Here is a 20,645-nt window from a genome sequence, read left to right on the forward strand (position 1 = left end):
TGGTGAACCTTCTGACTTCTCTTTTGTAAAATTTTTAGCTATTTCATTAGGTTTTAGATCACAGCTGACACCTCAAATTTATAACAACCTATTTCGAATAATAGTAAATTTGTTTCAATAGCTTATGGACACATTGCTCCTCTACATCTGTATTTTCCCTCCCTTTATTTTTTATTATCACAAATCACATCTTTATAGGCTATATTCCCATTTACTTAGATTTACAGTTACTGTTTTATGCATTTTCCTTTTATTTTTATTTTATTTATTTATTTTTTTTTGAGACAGAGTCTCACTCTGTTGCCCACGCTGGAGTGCAGTGTCACAATCTCGGCTCATTGCAACCTCCGCCTTCCAGGTTCAAGCAATTCTCCTGCCTCAGCCTCCTGAGTACTTGAGATTACAGGTGCCCACCACCAAGCCCGGCTAATTTTTGTATCTTTGGTAGAGACGAGGTTTCACCATGTTGGCCAGGCTGGTCTCGAACTCCTGACCTCAGGAGATCCACCCACCTTGGCCTCCCAAAGTACTGGGATTACAGGCATGAGCCACCACGCCCAGCCGCATTTTCCTTTTAAATCATGTATGAAAAAAATGAGTTATGAGCCAAAGTACAATAATACTGTCTTTTAAATGTACCTATATGGTTACTTTCACCAGATTTACTTATTTCTTCTTGTGGCTTTAAATTACTATCTAGTGTTCTTTCATTTCAGCCTGATAGACTCACTTTAGCATTTCTCATATGACAGGTCTGCTAATGACAAACTCCCTTTGCTTTTGTTTATTTGGAAAATGTGTTGGTTTTGTATTTATTCTTGGACAAAGACAAATCTTATATAGGATGTAAGATTCTTTAAAAAAAAAAAAAAAAAAAAAAAAAAGATTCTCGGTTGACGAGTTGTTCGTTGACCCCACTCATCAACGGGGTTTTTTGTTTTTTGTTTTTATAGAACTTGAGGATGTCATCCCACCACTGCCTCTTGGCCATTATGGTTTCTGATGAGAAATCAGCTCTTATTCTTATTGAGGATCCTTTAACATGAGTCACTTCCTTCTTGGCTGCTTTGAAGAGACCTTTATCCTTTATCTCTTTATCACATGTTCAACCATTTGACCCTAATGTGTCTCAGTGTGGGTCTCAGATTTCATCCTGCTTGGAGATCACTGAGTTTCTTGGATGTATAAATTCACATCTTTCATAAAATTTGCAAGTTTTTGACCATTATTTCGTCAAATATCTTTTCTGCCACTTTCTGTCTTTCCATTTGGGAATTCCATGATGTGTATGTTAGTATTTCTGATTGTGTCTTGCAGGTTCTTTAGATTTTGTTTTTCTTCATTCTCTTCTTTCTGTTCAGACTGAGTATTTTCAATTGCCTTATCTACAGGTTTGCTGAATCTTTCTGCCTGCTGTAGTCTGCCATTGAATCCTCCTAGAGTGAATTTTTAATTTCAGCTGTTATACTTTTCTGTCCTGGAATTCCTGCTTGGTTCGTTTTAATTATTTCTGTCTCTTTATCAGTATTCTCTGCTTGTTCATACATATAATTATCTTTGTTTCTTTTATCTCATTGAGTATATTTAAGACAGTTGATTTAATGTCTTTGACTAGTCACTCTAAAATCTGGGCCTCCTCAGGGTTAATTCCTAATTCTTTCTTCTGCCCTGTGAGTTAGTCATATTTGCCTGATTATGTGATTTGTAGTTTTTTGTTAGGAATTGGACATTTTAAGTACTATAATGTGATAACTCTAAAAATCTGGTTCTTCCCCTCTTTCTAGATTGCTTTTGGTTCTTGTAGGGTGCAGTCCACCATTCTGACTTTTCTAAACTACTTTCACAAAGTCTGTATTCCTTGTTTTGTGTAGGCCTTGAAGTTATAGTTCTGTTATCTTTATGGTCAGCCTGTGACCCTGACATAGATTCCCTTCACTGTTGAGATTCATCCCCTCTCCCATCAAACCAGGTGTTTACCTCCTGGTTACTGGGTCCCATGAGCTTCCAGAGTTCTGCACAAGTGATTATGATTGGTTTTTTCCAGCTTTCGTTTTGTTGTTGCAATTGATATCTGAAATTTCTTAACTCTGCCGTTTTTCTGACATCAGTAATATTCAATTTATTTGAATTTGGAAAATCTTACTTAAATATAGCCTTTAATGTTTATTTAATTTTATTTTTGCTCTGTCGCCCAGGCTGTAGTGCAATGGCGCCATCTCGGCTCACTGCAAGCTCCACCTCCCGGGTTCACGCCATTCTCCTGCCTCAGCCTCCCGAGTAGCTGGAACTACAGGCACCGGCCACCATGCCCGGCTAATTTTTTGTATTTTTAGTAGAGACAGGTTTTCACTGTGGTCTCCATCTCCTGACCTCGTGATCCGCCCGCCTCGGCCTCCCCAAGTGCTGGGATTACAGGCATGAGCCACCGCGCCCGGCCACCTTTAATGTTTAATGATTACCTTTCTCCTTTATTGATATTCAGTAAGATAAAATTGAAAATGAATTCATTAAGAAGAAAATAATTATTCATAATTATACCCCCTAAAAGCCCATCATTGCTATTAACAGTTTGGTCTGTATCTTTCAACACTTTTTCTTCTTTATATGTTCATACTTCCTTAACAAATATTTATAGAGTACTTTCGATGTGCCAGGTATGCTAGGTTCTTGGGCTGTGAGGTTATGTAATATGAGTATCATATATATTCCCTTAAGGTTTACAATCTAATGGAAGATGAAGAAGGGTGAAGAGGTGGTTACAATATGGTATGTGATATATGCTCTGCTGTTGTGGGAGTACCTAGAATAGGCACATAACTCACACTTGGAGGGAGTCAGAAGTTAGAGGAGGAAGGAAAAATAATCTGTAGAGCAGAACTTCTAATAGTGTAGACTTCAAACATATCACTGCTGGAAAGAACAGAGAATCAGAAAACGACCTAGAGGAAGAATATTGGAGGTCAAGGAGCAGCAGTTTGGAAAAATGATCAGGAACCCGCTAACTTTCATTGGCCTTTTATTATATGTTAAGTGTACTGGAAATATTACCTCATTCATTCTTGAGAACAATGGGATAATTACTGTTGTTCCCATTTTATTTTTGTTTTTGTTTATGTTTTGAGATGGAGTCTTGTTCTGTCGCCCAGGTTGGAGTGCAGTGGTGTGATCTTGGCTCATTGCAACCTCCGCCTCCCAGGTTCAAGCGATTCTCCTGCCTTAACATCCCGAAGTAGCTGGGACTACAGGCATGCACCACCATGCTCGGCTAATTTTTGTATTTTTTTAAAGAGATGGAGTTTCACCATGTTGGCCAGGCTGGTTTCAAACTCCGGGCCTCAGGTAATCCACCCGCTTCGACCTCCCAAAGTGCTGGGATTACAGGTGTGAGCCACCGCACCCATCCCGTTGTTCCCATTTTACAAATGAAGATACCAGCAAGGGTAAAGTCACAAAGCTAATAAGTGTCCTTTGAATTTAACAACAAACTGTATTTATTTGCTTACTGTTGGGAAAAATTGTTTAAAATGTGTTTAGCAACAAAGCACTCACTGATAACCTTGGCAGGGGCAGCTGTAGTAAAGCAATGCAGATGAAAGCCAAATTGCCAAAAGATAAGGAATACATATCGTTTAGACAAATCTTTTTAAAAAATTGGCTATGAACTGGGGAGGAAGAAGGCAATGGAAAGTATTTAAGGAGCCAGGGGATAAAGTGTGGTTGTAGGTAAAAGAAACGATGGTAATAAATTGAGGTGAGGACTTCTAAAAGAAGAATTTGTGAGGCGATGGGATCTTAAAGATAGATAAAGGGAAGGCCAGGAAATAAAAATAATTTTCCAGGACTGCTGTTAAGTAGTTGAGGAGGTCTCATCTAATGACTTAGGCTTCTAAATGATAAAGGAGCAGAGTCTACTGGTAGGTGAGGGTGATAGAATTAGATATGAGTAGTGTAAAGATTGGAAACAGCTGCTGTGAAGAAGTAGCTAAAAATCCTGGTGACACATAGGATAGCTGGCTAGCATAAAGTACCAAGTTAAAAATTTTAAATTTATAATTATATCAAGCTTCTCAGCTACATGGTTTTTCTGTAGCATTAAACAATTCTAAATATAGCTGTCAAGAAGCCAAAGACTTGGATTGTTCTTGAGTTTTTCAAAGCAAGTGTACCAGAAGAAAAATTGGTAAGAGAGTTGACACTGTTTTCAAAAAAGTGATTAAAATGTTGAGAGGTCATGACGAGGATTATTTGAGTCCAGGATTTCAGGACCAGCCTGAGCAACATAGCAGGACCCTATCTCTACAAATAATTTTTTTGAATTGACTTGGTGTTGTAACATGTGCCTGTAGTCCCAGCTACCCGAGAAGCTGAGGCAGGAGCGTCGCTTGAGCCCAGGAGGTAGGCTGCAGTGAATTTATAATTTCACAGGTGAACAATTTCTAAAGATTAACCAAGTCTAGGAATGTCTGAGGCAGTGACATGTCTTAGGCAAAGAAAATTTACCAGGATTGGAACCGCCAAAGAATTAGGAAATCGTGTTGAGTAGGTTGCCCAGAAAATAGGCAGGACTTAAAGATGGAGTCGAGGAAAAATGTCATCCAGAAACTAAATGAACGCAAGGAACATAGGGAAGCTGATAGATAAGTTGACAAGGAGAGGATGGTAGAAGCAGCCAAATGGCACAAGCTTCCTTGGAGTAATTGTACATAAACATGAAAGAATAACTGGAATCAGCATTGGGGATGATAGAAGCTGAACCCACTCTCTGACCCTGAGTATGCATCATCTAATAGAATGAGCAGTTACAACTTTAGGGGAATGCAAGGCAAGCATTCTTGGAGTGGGGGTATGGTTTCAGTTATGGCAAAAAGGTGAAGTGAGCATTCATTGAAGTTTCTTTTTGGGGGGAAAGTATATTCCTGAGAGCTCAGTGAAAGACATTGAGATGGAGAGGAATTAGCTCCTTTGGATAAGGCAAGAAGAAGCAGAGGATTGTGGGAGTCTGTGTACTTCGTAGGATGGGTAAACATTAATGATTACATTTCTTGGGCAGTATTGAGGATGCAGAAGTGAGACACGGCCCCAGGGTTTTCATCATATTCTAATTTCACAAAATGCCATTTTAATGTCTATTTTATATTGTTTTATAATACGTTTTGTTTTGTATTGTTTTGTGTCCTGTTTTAAACGTAACATTATATTGAACAGCTTCCAAGTACTAAAATTTATCGAGTCAATTGGTTCATGTTAGGTAGCACATTAGTCTCAGCATGTTTGCATAAAATTAAGGTGGAATTGGCGTTCTTATCACAAAACAATCATACTTTTTTCCAGTTACTTCAAGGAATAAATTCTCTATTATGTTGATGTGCATTCAAGTATTTTATATATATACTAATGTTTAAAACCTTATTGCAAGATTTTTTTGTTACAACTTTTTAAAGAAACGCTGCATAGGAATGCTTCCTCACCTTATCCCCTAAAACTGAGAGTAATCCTAACCCTATACTTTTGTGAAAAGGGATCAAACAAATCTTCAAGTTAGTAGAAACTCAACAGAATTCTGACCTAAGAGTTAAGGAAATGACTTCAGTGTTTACATAAATAAATAGAATCCTCAAACCTGTAGAACCGATGTGTTCAGTGTTGCCACCTTTGTCTAGTACATAGTTACTCAGATAATGTTTATTATATTTATTTTGTGTATTTTTGTTAAAAGTATAAAGGCAGACCTGGTTCTCATCCTAGCTCCATCTTTTTATCTCTGTGACCCTAAACAGGTAACACCTCAAAAAAAATAGACAGCCAAGCGTGGTAGCTTACGCCTGCAGTCCCAGCACTTTGTGAGGCCAAGGCGGGTAGATTGCTTGAGCCTAGGAGTTCAAGACAGTCTGGGCAACCTGGCGAAACCCCAGCTCTATAAAAATTAGCCAGACATAGTGGCGAACGCCTATAGTCCCAGCTACTCAGGAAGCTGAGGTAGGAGGATAGTGTGAGCCCAGGACACCATGGCTGCTGGGGCTGTGATCACGCCACTGCACTCCAGCCTGAGAGGCAAGCAAGACCCAGTCTTAAAAGACAGACAAAAAAAAAATAGATTCTATATATAATGGTGATGATTTTTCATATTCTTTATAGAGTTATGAGGATTATATGACGGTAAAGTGCTTAGCCTAATGCTTATTAGATAGTAAGCACTCATTAAATATTTGCTAATTTTTATTATATGTGTTGTTATTCATTATTCTGCTCCTTTCTTTGATCAGGATTCTAGCAGCTATCCAATATCTAACTAGAGTTGACAACTCTTTGCCAAAGTTAATAAATATTATTGAAACAATCAACTATCATTTAAGCCATTAAGCTAAAAAACTAATGCATGCTACAGTAGTCTCTTAAAACAGTTACGTGGAATGTAGGAAAAGAAACTTTTACAGAGTATCATCAAATAATTTCTCCCCTGTTGATGCAGTAATGTAGTAGTCATGTCACTGCCTGACAATCCCGGGATCTTTATGAAAACAGGCCCCATTTCCAGATTTGTCTATTTAAGTTCTCCAAGCAATTCTGATGTTCAGCCTGATTTGGGGTTCACTTTCACTTGGAAATTCAAATGTTCCCTTCAGACACAATGTGTTAAATGAATATACAGTGACAAGTGTAGAATAGCAAAAGTGGTTTGAGATTGTGACTCCTTAATTGAGTGGCTGAGTACCACACACATCAGCCTCATAGCACATGCAGTTTAGATTTGTTTCTCAGCAGAACTGCATACCAATTGTAGAACTTCTGCATAGCTTATAAATAATCAAAATACCAAGACTGCTGTGTGTTGATTTGCTCATCATTGCTGGGTGTTAAGATACATCGGATTATCTAAACTTACCTATAGGGTGAATCTGTGTTTTCTTCTGAGAGGGTGTCACTTTTTTGTCCAGGCTGGAGTGCAGTGGTGTGATCATGGCTCACTGCAGCCACAAGTGATCCTCCCACCGCAGCCCTGCAAGTAGCTGGGACTACAGGCACCCACCACCATGCCCAGCTAATTTTTGTATTTTTTTTGTAGAAATGGGGTCTCACGGGGTCGGTCTCGAATTTCTTGTTTTGTTTTTTTTCCATTTGAGACGGAGTCTCACTCTGTCACCCAGGCTGGAATGCAGTAGCGCAGTCTTGGCTCACTGCAAGCTCCGCCTCCCGGGTTCATGCCATTCTCCTGCCTCAGCCTCCCAAGAAGCTGGGACTACAGGCGCCTGCCACCACGCCCATCTAATTTTTGTATTTTGGGTAGAGACAGGGTTTCACTGTGTTAGCCAGGATGGTCTCGATTTCCTGACCTCGTGATCCGCCTTCCTTGGCTTCTCAAAGTGCCCGGATTACAGGCATGAACCACCATGCCCGGCCTCGAATTTCTGGTTTCAGACAGTCTACCCACCGCAGCCTCCCAAAGTGCTGAGGTTGTAGGCATGAGCCACCATGTCCAGCTAGGGTGAATCTTTATATGCCTTATGAAACTGTCAGAATTTCTCATATTAAGCTATGTTTTCATTTTTTATATATTATTTTATGCTTTGATTTTCCATTTGAATAGAATATTATTAATAGGATAATAACATGTACTAGTCATTAAAGTTGATCATTTTACTTTATTTTATTCAGACAACAGAAATTCCTGTTAACATATTTATTGCTTTAAGCTAAAGCATCTGTCTATATCTAGTCTCTTTAATGTGTTTACATTTAGGTGCCTATGGTTCATGCTTGAAGTTTTGATGACAAAGAATGAAAACAATAGCCATGCCTTTATGAAGAAGATGGCAGAGAACATCAAGTTAACCAGAGATGCCCAGTCTCCAGATGAATCCAAGACAAATGAAGTAAGATGAGTCTTAGGCCAGTGGGTGTTAAGATGTAATAGAAAAATATATTGCCCCACTTTTTTTTTTTTTGGGGGGGGGGGGCCATACATAATAATTTAAGTTTTAGAATGTTTACAAAAGTAAATGAATAGTTTTTATTGCACTTCATTACAAGTGAATTTTATTTCAAGAATCTTTAGTGCTCTGAAAAGACATTATAACCTTAGATCTAGAGGATAAGAATAAAATGTACAACTATGCTATTTTACAAACTTACAGTAAGAGTTACAGACAAATGCTTGTTCTTTTTGTGTGCTTTCTTTGGTTTGGTTCATTCATTTGTTATTTTCCATGCATATTGGCATTCATGTTAAATTCATATAGAGGGATTTTTCTTTACCAGAAGGCTGCATAAACAATGCTGAACAGAAATATGGAATGTTCAAGGAATAAATAACAACCACAGTATCCTTCTTCTAACTCTAATGTATACATTTAGTGGAATTGGTAATTGTGATTATTTTGCAATATTAAAAGTTATATATGATTCGTTTTCTTCCCTAGAAACTGTATACAGTATGTGATGTGGCTCTCTGTGTTATAAATAGTAAAAGTGCTTTGTGCAATGCAGATTCACCAAAGGACCCAGTCCTCCCAATGAAATTTTTTACACAACCTGAAAAGGTAATTTTCTTCCTCTCATTTTTCCTACTACACTAAACTGATTTAAATTTCAGTTACCATCAACCATTGTGGCAAATACTGAATTGTCTTGACTACAGAGTAAAAAAAGAAAATCAGAGTTTATCAAAGAATGGGAGATTGTCTTACACAGCCCTGAACATTATTCTGCCTTGAACAGAAGACTACAAATATTGTTGATCTTATGTTTATTCTAGGAATTTCTAGCATTAGAGTTTTCAGATTTTTAAAATTATTTTAATCTCATTTTATTGAAACGTGGTATTTTTGCAGACAAAAATTTTTAATATTTGGCACACTGTAAGGAGGGACAAGTTCCCTCCTCTAAGCCTCAATTTCTTCATCTTTATAATGCAGATGTTAATAATACATATGGACAATTACTAATATCTAGGTTTATATGAAGAGTTCATCACATAAAACCATTCAATAAATGGTGTTATTAATTAATATACAGTGTATCTATTCTGCTTTCAGCAAGTTGTTTCCCATGTAAGTAAAATTTTCAGGTAACCCAGGTTCTGTTAAGTATTTCCAGCTAATTTGGATTTTTTAAAGCTTTTATTTATTTCCTGCTTTTAGGTAGTATTTTAAACTTGTTTAACTTTCTCCTGTAAATGTATATATATATGCCTCAGTAATGACCCCTTTAGAGCAGTGATTCCCAACCTTTTTGACACCTGGGACCAGTTTCGTGGAAGACAATTTTTCCACAGAGAAATTGAGGTGCGGAGATGGTTTCAGGATGAAACTGTTTTACCTCAGGTCATCAGGCATTAGTTAGATTCTCATAAGGAGCACACAACCTAGCTCCCTCGCATGCATAGTTCACAGTAGGGTTTGTGCTTCTGTAAGAATCTCATGCTGCCATTGATCTGACAGGAGGCAGAGCTCAGGTGGTAATGCTTGCTGGCCAGCCACTTACTGCCTGCTGTGCATCCCAGTTCCTAACAGGCCGCAGACCCATGACCTATAACCCATACTGGTCTGCGGCTTGTGGGTTGGAGACCCCTAGCTTAGAGAATTCTCCAAATGCACATTCCAAGAAATAAACGGAGCTTCCTACTTTGAATGCCGTACTTTACTAAAAGTTTGCTAAAATGTAATGATTTTTATTATTTAGTATTAAACACTTAACTGTGCCTTGCTTTTGATAGAAATAATGAGAATTGCAAAAGTATGCTCTCTAATTGAATCCACTGATCTGTATAAAATTTTTGTTTTGTTTTTGTTTTTGTTTTAGTTTTGTTTTGTTTTTTTTGTCTCTGTCACTCAGGCTGGAGTGCAATGGCTTGATTTTGGCCCACTGCAGCCTCCAACTCCCTGGCTCAAACAGTCCTCCTACCTCAGCCTCTCAAGTAGCTGTGACTGCAGGCATGTGTCACCACACCTGGCTAATTTTTTAACTTTTTTGTAGAGAGGTGGTTTCATCATGTTGGCCAGGCCTCAAACTCCTGGGCTCAAGTGATCAACCCACCTCCAGCATCCCAAAGTGCTGGGATTACAGGCATGAGCCACCATGCCCAGCCTGTAAAATGCTCTTAAGTGAGCTGTTGAATTAAAATTAATCCTGTTGTTGACCCAGGACCATCATGAATAGAATAATACCTGAATAGAATCTTCGTAACAGTGGTGATACCATCATCAAGAATTAAATTCCTGCATGTCACTACACCTGTCTGGCCTCATAAATAACAATTTTTGTGGTTTTTTTCTTTTGATATTTTCTGTGTTGTAGTGTTTTAGTCTTTTTAATAGTAACTTAGGATTTTCTGTTTTCAGTATGCAGCATTCCTTATTTTTCTAACATGTTGCTTTCAATGTGTTATAAATTCATAAACACTAGAAAACTAGGTTTGTGAAGTTAGTGAACCTAGTGAAGCTATAGTATATCTTTATGAATGAAGTGAATGAACTTTGGTACACAGGTTTCTTGATGTTTATTTTAGCTGCATAGAAGACTGTGCAAAAGAAATGATACGGCTTTGCCTAGCACACATGACAAAACTGTGATTTCCTCACAGGCACACTTTGTTCTTTCCTACTTCTGTGAAGGTAAATTTAATACAATTAAAAAATATTTTTTAATGGGATTACTTAAAACTTATTTATATTTCCTGAGTTTAGTAGCTGGTTTTGCTTCACTGACACAACGTTGTGGTTTTATTTGTTTGCCATTTTCAGATACTAAGCAGGAAGAGGCATCAAGAGATCAAGTTTGAACTCCTAATTTGTATATAGATACAACTCTCAAAGTGCTATCATTTTCCACATTTCGTTTAAATCGTTTATTTACTTGTTAATATCACAGCTGTCAACATAATTCACTTAATTGTATTTTGACAGTTGGTCCACTTATGGTTCTAAGAAACAGTTTTATGTGTTTTTTGTTGTTGCTTTTGTTTGTTTGTGTTTTGAGATGGAGTTTCACTCTTGTCACCCAGGATGGAGTGCAATGGCACGATCTTGGCTCACCACAACCTCTGCCTCCCAGGTTCAAGTGATTCTCCTGCCTCAGCCTCCTGAGTAGCTGGGATTACAGGCGCATGCCACTCGGCCCGGCTAATTTTGTATTTTTTGTAGAGACGGGGTTTCACTGTTGGCCAAGCCAGGCATGTCTCAAACTCCTGACCTCAGGTGATCTGCCCACTTTGGCCTCCCAAAGTGATGGGATGAGGCTCACAGGCGTGAGTCACCACACCCACCCCGAGTTTATGATGTGGTGGAATTCAATGAATAAATTTAACGAATAAACTGCATTGAACCATATGAAAACATGGGTGTGCTTTATTTATGGTGTGATTTAGGAAATTTATCTTTGACATTTGCCTAAGTGTGTGTGCCATCAGTTTAATTTAAAGCTAGACTTATGGTATGGCTTGTTAAATGTTTCGTTTGTTTGACGAACTGGTATATGTGTTAGCACAAGTGTATTTATTATTGCAAGGCACAATACCTAAAAAACCTTATTGGGATAATTAAAATACTCATGTTCCCTTTGATTGATGTTTCTTTTTTCTTTTTCTTTTTTCTTTTTTTTTTTTTTATTAATAGGACTTCTGTAATGATAAGAGTTATATTTCAGAAGAGACAAGAGTACTTCTGTTAACAGGAAAGGTATTATGTACTTAATAATTTTGAGATCTTTGTTTCATGTGTATATTGCTTCTGCTATTCCTAGAAATACCTTTAAATGACCACTAGATTATATAGTTCCTGATTCTTAGGGATCACATTATGGATTTAAAGCATCTAAAGCAGCCATGCTTTTAGACTTTTTCTGCCAGCAACCACTCTTCTGAATTGCCACTGTGTGTTCTCATCAGTAATGTTTTTTTTGTTTTTGTTTTTGTTTTTGTTTTTTTGAGACGGAGTCTCGCTCTGTCGCCCAGGCTGGAGTGCAGTGGCCGGATCTCAGCTCACTGCAAGCTCCGCCTCCCGGGTTTACGCTATTCTCCTGCCTCAGCCTCCCGAGTAGCTGGGACTACAGGCGCCCGCCACCTCGCCCGGCTAGTTTTTTGTTTTTTTTAGTAGAGACGGGGTTTCACCGTGTTAGCCAGGATGGTCTCGATCTCCTGACCTCGTGATCCGCCCGTCTCGGCCTCCCAAAGTGCTAAGATTACAGGCTTGAGCCACCGCGCCCGGCCCTCATCAGTAATGTTAAGCACAGTTTATTTACAATTCACAAAGAAGGCTTTCCTGGGAAATGCTATAACCAACTTAGGTATATAAGATAAAAGAAATAATTTTATACTACTAATGAATTAGATAATTCATGTTCTATATAAGTAATACGGTGACACCTAGAACAGCAAAAGGAAATTTAGTTTTTTGTAAACAATTCCTAAAGTATTACTCTCTATATATATCTCCAATAGTTAGTTTATAGGAGCGTTTATTATGTATTTTGCTGTATTTTAGGGGAACTTTGTATTTTGATTGAATAATAAAGGATAAATCAATATTACCTAGTTATTATTAAGTAGAGATACGCTCATGACTTTTGATTGTATTAAGGCAGCCAAACACAATTTTACAGAATGAACTTTTTTTTTTTTTCTTGAGACAATCTCATTTTGTCGCCCAGGCTGGAGTACAGTGGTGCAATCTCAGCTCACTGCAACCTCCACCTCCTGGGTTCAGGCAATTCTTGTGCCTCAGTCTCCCAAGTAGCTGGGGCTACAAGCTTATACCACCACACCTGACTAATTTTTATGTTTTTGGTAGAGGTTGGGTTTCACTGTGTTGGCCAGACTGGTCTTGAACTCCTGGCCTCAAGTGATCCACCTCCCAAAGTCCTGGGATTTATAGTCAGGAGCCACTGTGCCTGGCCCAGAATGAACATTTCTGATAAATTTAACTAATTAGCATTTAACAATATCTCTTACTTTTGTCTAAATTTACATGTATACATGGTAAGATATAAACGTGTGTGTTTTGCGGGGGGTTTTTTCTTTTTGTTTTTAGCCAAAGCCTGCTGGAGTACTAGGTGCAGTAAATAAGCCTTTATCAGCAACGGGAAGGAAACCCTATGTTAGAAGCACTGGCACTGAGACTGGAAGCAATATTAATGTAAATTCAGAGCTGAACCCTTCAACCGGAAATCGATCAAGGCAACTTTTCTCTCCAATTATTTTGTTACTAGCACTCACTACTTGGTTTATCTTTTATTCCTAAAGCGCTGTCTCATAAAATAGTCTTCTGTCGTTAGAGGTGTTCTGATACAAAATAATATTGATGGATTTTAGTATTTTCTTTTTCTTTTTTCTTTTTTTTTTTTTTTTTTTGATACGAAGTCTCGCTCTTGTCCCCAGGCTGGAGTGCAATGGTGCAATCTCGGCTCACTGCAACCTCCACCTCCCGGATTCAAGCGATTCTCCTGCCTCAGCCTCCCAAGTAGCTGGGATTACAGGTGCCTGCCACCACGCTGGGCTAATTTTTGTATTTTTAGTAGAGACAGGGTTTCGCCATGTTGGCCAGGCTGGTCTCGAACTCCTGACCTGAGGTGATCCACCCCCTTGGCCTCCCAAAGTGCTGGGATTACAGGCATGAGCCACCACACCCAGCCAGTATTTTATTTTTTTCTCAATTTTATGTAATTATTATTTTTTTAAGAGACAGGGTCTCACTTTGTTGCTTAGGCTAGAGGGTAGTGGCAGGATCATAGCTCACCATAGCCTCAGACTCCTGGGCTCTAGGAATCTTCTCGCTTCAGCATCCCAAGTAGCAGGGACTACAGGCATGCACCACCAACCCCCAGTCAATTTTCTTTTGTACTTTTCATAAAGATGGGGTTTCGTCATCTTCCCCAAGTCGGGCTCGATCTCCTGGGCTCAAGTGATCCACCCACTTCAGCCTCCCAAAGTACTGGGATTACAGGTGCAAACCACCGCACCCAGGCACATTTTAGTATTTTCAGTGAGGAAGTGAAGAGTGTACTGCACACTTTGAAACTATTAATATATAGCATTCTAAGTGTGTAGAAAAGTTAACAGAAAATAATATAAGAATTAATACAACCAATTTATATCAAAATGCTTTTTTTAATATTTTTGAGACAGAGGGTCTCTGTCCGTCACTCAGGCTGGAGTGCAGTGATGGGATGTCAGCTCACAGCAACCTTCACCTCCCGGTTTCAAGTGATTCTCGTGCCTCAGCTTCCTGAGCTTACAGGCGCACACTACCACTCCCAGCTAATCTCTGTATTTTTAGTAGAGACGGGGTCTCACCATGATTGCCAGGCTAGTCTCTGCCCACCTTGGACTCCCAAAGTGCTGGGATTACAGTCATGAACCATCACGCCTGGCCCAAAATGTTTATTTTTTATACATAAGAAAATTCAACGCTTAGGAAAACTATGAAAACATAACTTTTAAATAAAATGAAATGCTTTTTAATCTTTAACTCAAATTAGTATAGGAGAGCTGGGTATAGTGCATTGCGGCTGTGATCCCAGAACTTTAGTAGGCCAACGCAGGATTATCACTTGAGGCCAGAAGTTCAAGGCTAAAGTGAGCTATGATGCCACTGCTACCCTCCAGCCTGGGTGACAAAGCAAGACCCTGGCTCTTTAAAAAAAGAAAAGGCAATGTGTGATGGCTCACACCTGTAATCCTAGCACTTTGGGAGGCGGAGGAAGGATAATCACTGGAGCCCAGGAGTTTGAAACCAGCCTGGGCAACATGGGGACATACACTTGTAGTCCCAGCTACTTGGGAGCTCAGGAGACAGAGGCAGGAAGATCACTTGAGCCGAGGAGTTCTAGGCTATATCAGGTATGATTACACAATTTCATTCCAGCCTGAGTAAGACCCTGTTTCTTTTAAAAGTATAGGATAAGTTTACATTGTTCTAACATTTTCCACTTGTAAAAATATTCCATGTTTGTTTTAACATACTAAGTATTCAGTGTATTAGCTACTACATAAGAATTTCTACCTGCAATTTTTTTCATGAACATAATTATTTTGATACATAGTGCATATTTATGGGGTGTTTGTGATATTTTGGTATATGCATACCATGTATAGTGATCAAATAGGGTAATTAGGATATCTGTCACGTCAAACCTTTTTTTTTTTTTTTTGAGAGGGAGTCTCGCTCTGTCGCCCTGGGGTGCAGTGGCCGGATCTCAGCTCACTGTAAGCTCCGCCTCCCCAGGTTCACGCCATTCTCCTGCCTCAGCCTCCCGAGTAGCTGGGACTACAGGCGCCCGCCACCTCGCCTGGCTAGTTTTTTGTATTTTTTAGTAGAGACAGGGTTTCACCGGGTTAGCCAGGATAGTCTCGATCTCCTGACCTCGTGATCCGCCCGTCTTGGCCTCCCAAAGTGCTGGGATTACAGGCTTGAGCCACCGCGCCCGGCTGTCACGTCAAACCTTTATCATTTCTGACCCTACTCGTAGGAACGTTTAATATTGTGGTTTTTATAGATATTGTTCTTACACATGAAATCTTAAGAATAAACTCAACCAGTGATGTTTTAAACCACTTTTCGCAAAAATGAAGCCCAAGATATAAAATCAATTAATGTGGTTTAAAGAATAGTGGGGCCTCAATTACCTACCAAATAGCCTTTTCTGACAGCCCCCTTTTTTGTAGAACACTATGGAAATGACAACTATACTATGGTCTGTGGTTTTATTTTTGTTTTAGGATTTTCTATTCCCAAAAGATAGTTTACAATAGTTGGATTATTTTGTCTCTTGACAATTAACCCTTTTATCAGGTAGTCTTAGGCAGTCATTTCTGTCTTAATGTTATTAAGACAAAATGGAAATAGATACCACTTTATCAAAGCTAAATGGAAAATGGTTTTGTTTTTGTTTTTTTTTTTTTGAGATGGAGTCTTGCTCTGTCACCCAGGCTGGCGTGCAGTGGCCGGAGCTCAGCTCACTGCAAGCTCCGCCTCCCGGGTTTACGCCATTCTCCTGCCTCAGCCTCCCGAGTAGCTGGGACTACAGGCGCTCGCCACCTCACCCGGCTAGTTTTTTGTATTTTTTTTAGTAGAGACGGGGTTTCACCGCGTTAGCCAGGATGGTCTCAATCTCCTGACCTCGTGATCCTCCCGTCTCGGCCTCCCAAAGTGCTGGGATTACAGGCTTGAGCCACCGCGCCCGGCCGGAAAATGGTATTTTTAAAGCAATAGTCTATAACTACAGAATATCCGAATCTTGCTATTGTTGCTTCATTTGTCCAAATTTCGAAAGCATCCTAAGCCTTTTTTTATTGGTTTAGGTGAGAGAGTGAACTTTCTCTTCATGGAAATAAGAAGTCTTGGTTTATTTGTCTTAAACAGGGAACAGAGTTCAGAGGCAGCAGAAACTGGAGTTAGTGAAAATGAAGAGAACCCTGTGAGGATTATTTCAGTCACACCTGTAAAGAATATTGACCCAGTAAAGAATAAGGTAAAGTTAATTTTTTTTTTTTTTTTTTGACGGAGTTTTTTTTTAGAGAGACAGAGCCAGTCTCTGTCACCCAGGCTGGAGTGCAGTGGCCGGATCTCAGCTCACTGCAAGCTCCGCCTCCCGGGTTTACGCCATTCTCCTGCCTCAGCCTCCCGAGTAGCTGGGACTACAGGCACCCGCCACCTCGCCCAGCTAGGTTTTTGTATTTTTTTAGCAGAGACGAGGTTTCACTGTGTTAGCCAGGATGGTCTCGATCTCCTGACCTCGTGATCCACCCATCTCGGCCTCCCAAAGTGCTGGGATTACAGGCTTGAGCCACCGCGCCCGGCCAATGTTAAAATTTAACAAGTGGATTTTTTCCATGGAGATTATGACAGTTTTTCCATAGGGGTAAGAAATCTACAACCAACATGTTAATCCACATGCTACATTTTAAACTTGTGTGTATTACCACCCCTGGCTATACTTTGTTACACTTTCCAAAAATGATTCGGCTTACCTCCATCCACTTTATTTTATAAGAATTTATGTGGTCTGGCTGGGCACAGTGACTTACACCTGTAATCTCAACGCTTTGGGAGGCCAAGGAAGACAAATCACCTGAGGTCGGGAGTTCAAGACCAGCCTGGCCAACATGGTGAAACCTCATCTCTACTAAAAAAAAAAAAAAAAATTACCAGGACGTGGTGGTTGGCAGTGAAATCCCAGCTACTCGGGAGGCTGAGGCAGGAAAATCTCTTGAGCCCAGGAGGCAAAGATTGCAGTGAGCCAAGGTAACACCATTGCACTCCAGCGTGGGTGACAGAGAGAGACTCTGGACCTCCAAAAAAAAAAATTTATGTGGTCACCCATAATGGTATCCTTTTCCTATACTACCCATTTCAACTCTTTTAAAGAATAGGAATTGAGGCCCGGCACGTTGGCTCACGCCTATAATCCCAGCACTTTGGAAGGCTGAGGTGGGCGGATCACGAGGTCAGTAGTTTAAGACCAACCTGGCCAACATGGCGAAACCCGGTCTCTATAAAAGTAAAAAAATTAACCGGGCATAGTGGCAGGCACCTGTAATCCGAGCTACTCAGGAGGCTGAGGCAGGAGACTTGCTTGAACCCAGGAGGCAAGACTCTGTCTCAAAAAAAAAAAATAGGAATTGAGAGTTTTTAAAATCTTTCAAAAGTTTATTGATTCCTACCAGTGATCAGCCCTTTACTTTGTTTCTACTGTGTTTTTAAAAGTTCATTTTGGCTGGGTGCGGTAGCTTACACCTGTAATCCTAGCACTTTGGGAGGCAGAGGTGGGTGGATCACTTGAGGTCAGGAGTTCAAGACCAGCCTGGCCAACATGGTGAAACCCCGTCTGTACTAAAAATACAAATATTAGCTGGGTGTGGTGGTGCACTCCTGTAATCCCAGCTACTCGGGAGGCTGAGACAGGAGAATCACTCGAACCCTCAAGGTGGAGATTGCAGTGAGCCAACATCATGCCATTGCACTCCAGCCTGGGCGACAAGAGTGAGACTTGATGAATCACTTGAAGTGAAACCCTGTCTCTGCTAAAAGTACAAAAAATTACTTGTCTGCCATCCAAGCTACTTGGGAAGCTAAGGCACTAGAATGACTTGAACCCGGGAGGCAGAGGTTGCAGTGAACCGAGATTGCACTACTCACTGCTCTCCAGCCTGGGCAACAGGGTGAGACCCTGTCTCAAAAAAAAAAAAAAAAAAAAGACCGGGCGCAGTGGCTCACACCTGTAATCCCAACACGTTGGGAGGCCAAGGCAGGTAGATCGCCTGAGGTCAGTAGTTCCAGACCAGCCTGACCAACATGGTGAAACCTCATCTCTACTAAAAATACAAAAGTTAGCTGGGTATGGTGGTATGCACCTTTAATCCCATCTACTCTGGAGGCCAAGGCAGGAGAATTGCTTGAACCTCGAAGGTGGAGGTTGCAGTGAGCTGAGATCATGCCACTCCAGGCTGGTCTTGAATGCCTGACCTCAGGTGATCTGCCCGCCTCAGCCTCCCAAAGTGCTGAGATTACAGGCGTGAGCCGTGCTTGACTTTTTTGTTGACTTTTTTTTTTGTTTAAACTATACCACCCAATTTTGTTTTGTTTTGAAACTGGATCTCACATGCCCAACCCAATTTCTTAATTTTTTGACAGGAGAGAAAGGAGTCGTGCATAATTGATAGGAGCATCACACAGATCTGACTTTTGCCTCTTTTTTCTGCTACTCACTGGCTGTGTGTTGGCTAGAGCAGGTTGCTTGACTTCTCTGGTCTTCTGTTCAGTTGTTTTTGTTTTGTTTTGTTTTGTTTTGTTTGTTTTTTGAGACGGAGTCTCACTCTGTCACCCAGGCTGGAGGTGCAGTGGCACAATCTCGGCTCACTGCAACCTCCACTTCCCAGGTTCAAGCAATTCTCCTGCCTCAGCCTCCTGAGTAGCTGGGATTACATGTGCGCACCACCATTCCCAGCTAATTTTTGTGTTTTTAGTAGAGACGGGGTTTCACTGTGTTGGCCAGGCTGGTCTCGAACTCCTGACCTCGTGATTCACCCACCTCGGCCTCCCAAAGTGCTGAGATTACAGGCATGAGCCACCGCGTCTGACTCAACTGTTATGAAATTGGTAATTTATCTCAGTAAGAATGGCTTGAAAATACTATTAAGTATCCCCCCTCCCCCGCCACCCAGGATCATATTCTTTTTTTTTTTTTTTTTTTTTTTTGAGACAGAGTCTCGCGCTGTGTCACCCAGGCTGGAGTGCAGTAGCGCGATTTCGGCTCACTCCAAGCTCCGCCTCCCAGGTTCACGCCATTCTCCTGCCTCAGCCTCCCAGTAGCTGGGACTACAGGCGCCCGCCACCACGCCCGGCTAGTTTTTTGTATTTTTAGTAGAGACGGGGTTTCACCATATTAGCCAGGATGGTCTCGATCTCCTGACCTCGTGATCCGCCCGCCTCGGCCTCCCAAAGAGGATCATATTCTTGAAGTGCTTATCTATTTATTGCTCGCCATATACTTACGGTGGTCATCAAATATTTTAGGTATTACCCTTGCATACATGAAAGATACTAGGATTATGCAGTTACACCACAGTAGCTTAACTTTTCCTATCCAAACTCTCATTTTCTGAACTCAGCTACATGAGGATACTTTCTGAGATGGAGTCTTGCTCTGTCGCCCAGGCTAAAGTGCAGTGGCACAATCTCAGCTCACTGCAACCTCCACCTCCTGGGTTCAAACGATTCTCCTGCCTCAGCCTCCCAAGTAGCTGGATTACAGGCATCTGCCACCGTGCCCGACTGATTTTTGTGTTGTTAGTAGAGATGTTGTTTCACCATCTTGACTAGTCTGGTCTTGAACTCCTAACCTCATGATCCACCCACCTCGGCCTCCCAAAGTGCTGGGATTACCATGCCCACCCAAGGTTACATTTTTAGATCAATCTCTTGCTATCTAAACTCTTTTTGCTTGGGGTTTGAAACACAGCATGTCAATGGATTCAGGTAACAAGTTACCTCTTACTATCAAAATTCTTAGAATCCAGATACCAATAGATTAGAATATTGTGGGATCCTTGTGTAAAATTAAGCAGTCTTGACTTAAACAAACTTACATACAAAAATGCATATTGCCATAGACATTGAGTTACATCATATACTTACAATACTTACTAAAGGGTGGTACATTTGCAAAGGCCTAAGTGTTTATCTAGTACAACCAGCAATCTGTTACCTTTATGGCCTTTTCCTAAAAGTCTATGTAATTTTGAAATTGGAAATTTAAATTCTAATTTCTATTATATCCAAACCTTCCTTTCAGCTTGATCTGTAATATTGCTCCAAACCCTTATTTCAACTTTCTTTTCTTTTTTTTTTTTTTTTTTTTTTTTTTCTGAGACAGAGTCTCACTTTGTTGTCCAGGCTGGAGTGCAATGGCATGATCTCAGCTCACTGTGGCCTCCACCTCCCAGGTTCAAGCGATTCACCTGCCTCAGACTCCCTAGTAGCTGGGATTACAGGCACCTGCCACCACACTCAGCTAATTTTTGTATTTTTAGTAGAGACGAGGTTTCACTATGTTGGCCAGGCTGGTCTCAAACTCCTGACCTCAAGTGATCTGCCTCCCTCAGCCTCCCAAATGCTGGGATTACAGGCATGAGCCACTGCACCCGGCCCTCTTTT

At 40.5% G+C, this 20,645-nt stretch overlaps 1 protein-coding gene across 7 annotated transcripts in view; it reads left to right on the plus strand.

The window, feature by feature from the left end:
- Positions 1–20,645, plus strand: part of PDS5A (PDS5 cohesin associated factor A) — a 168,338-nt gene that overhangs the window by 129,098 nt on the left and 18,595 nt on the right. For 4 of the 7 annotated variants that reach the window (XM_021938385.2, XM_021938383.2, XM_021938387.2 and 1 more), the window contains 5 exons: positions 7,739–7,871; positions 8,418–8,537; positions 11,610–11,672; positions 13,023–13,168; positions 16,353–16,461. In XM_021938385.2, coding sequence (XP_021794077.1) covers positions 7,739–7,871; positions 8,418–8,537; positions 11,610–11,672; positions 13,023–13,168; positions 16,353–16,461 — 571 coding nt within the window. Of the gene's footprint in view, positions 1–7,738; positions 7,872–8,417; positions 8,538–10,504; positions 10,611–10,739; positions 11,019–11,609; positions 11,673–13,022; positions 13,169–16,352; positions 16,462–20,645 lie in introns of those variants that run through there. The other 3 variants (XR_002522017.2, XM_021938386.2, XM_021938388.2) reach the window with 3 other exon arrangements.

Source organism: Papio anubis, chromosome 3 (assembly GCF_008728515.1).
Source record: "Papio anubis isolate 15944 chromosome 3, Panubis1.0, whole genome shotgun sequence".
NCBI lineage: Eukaryota > Metazoa > Chordata > Mammalia > Primates > Cercopithecidae > Papio > Papio anubis.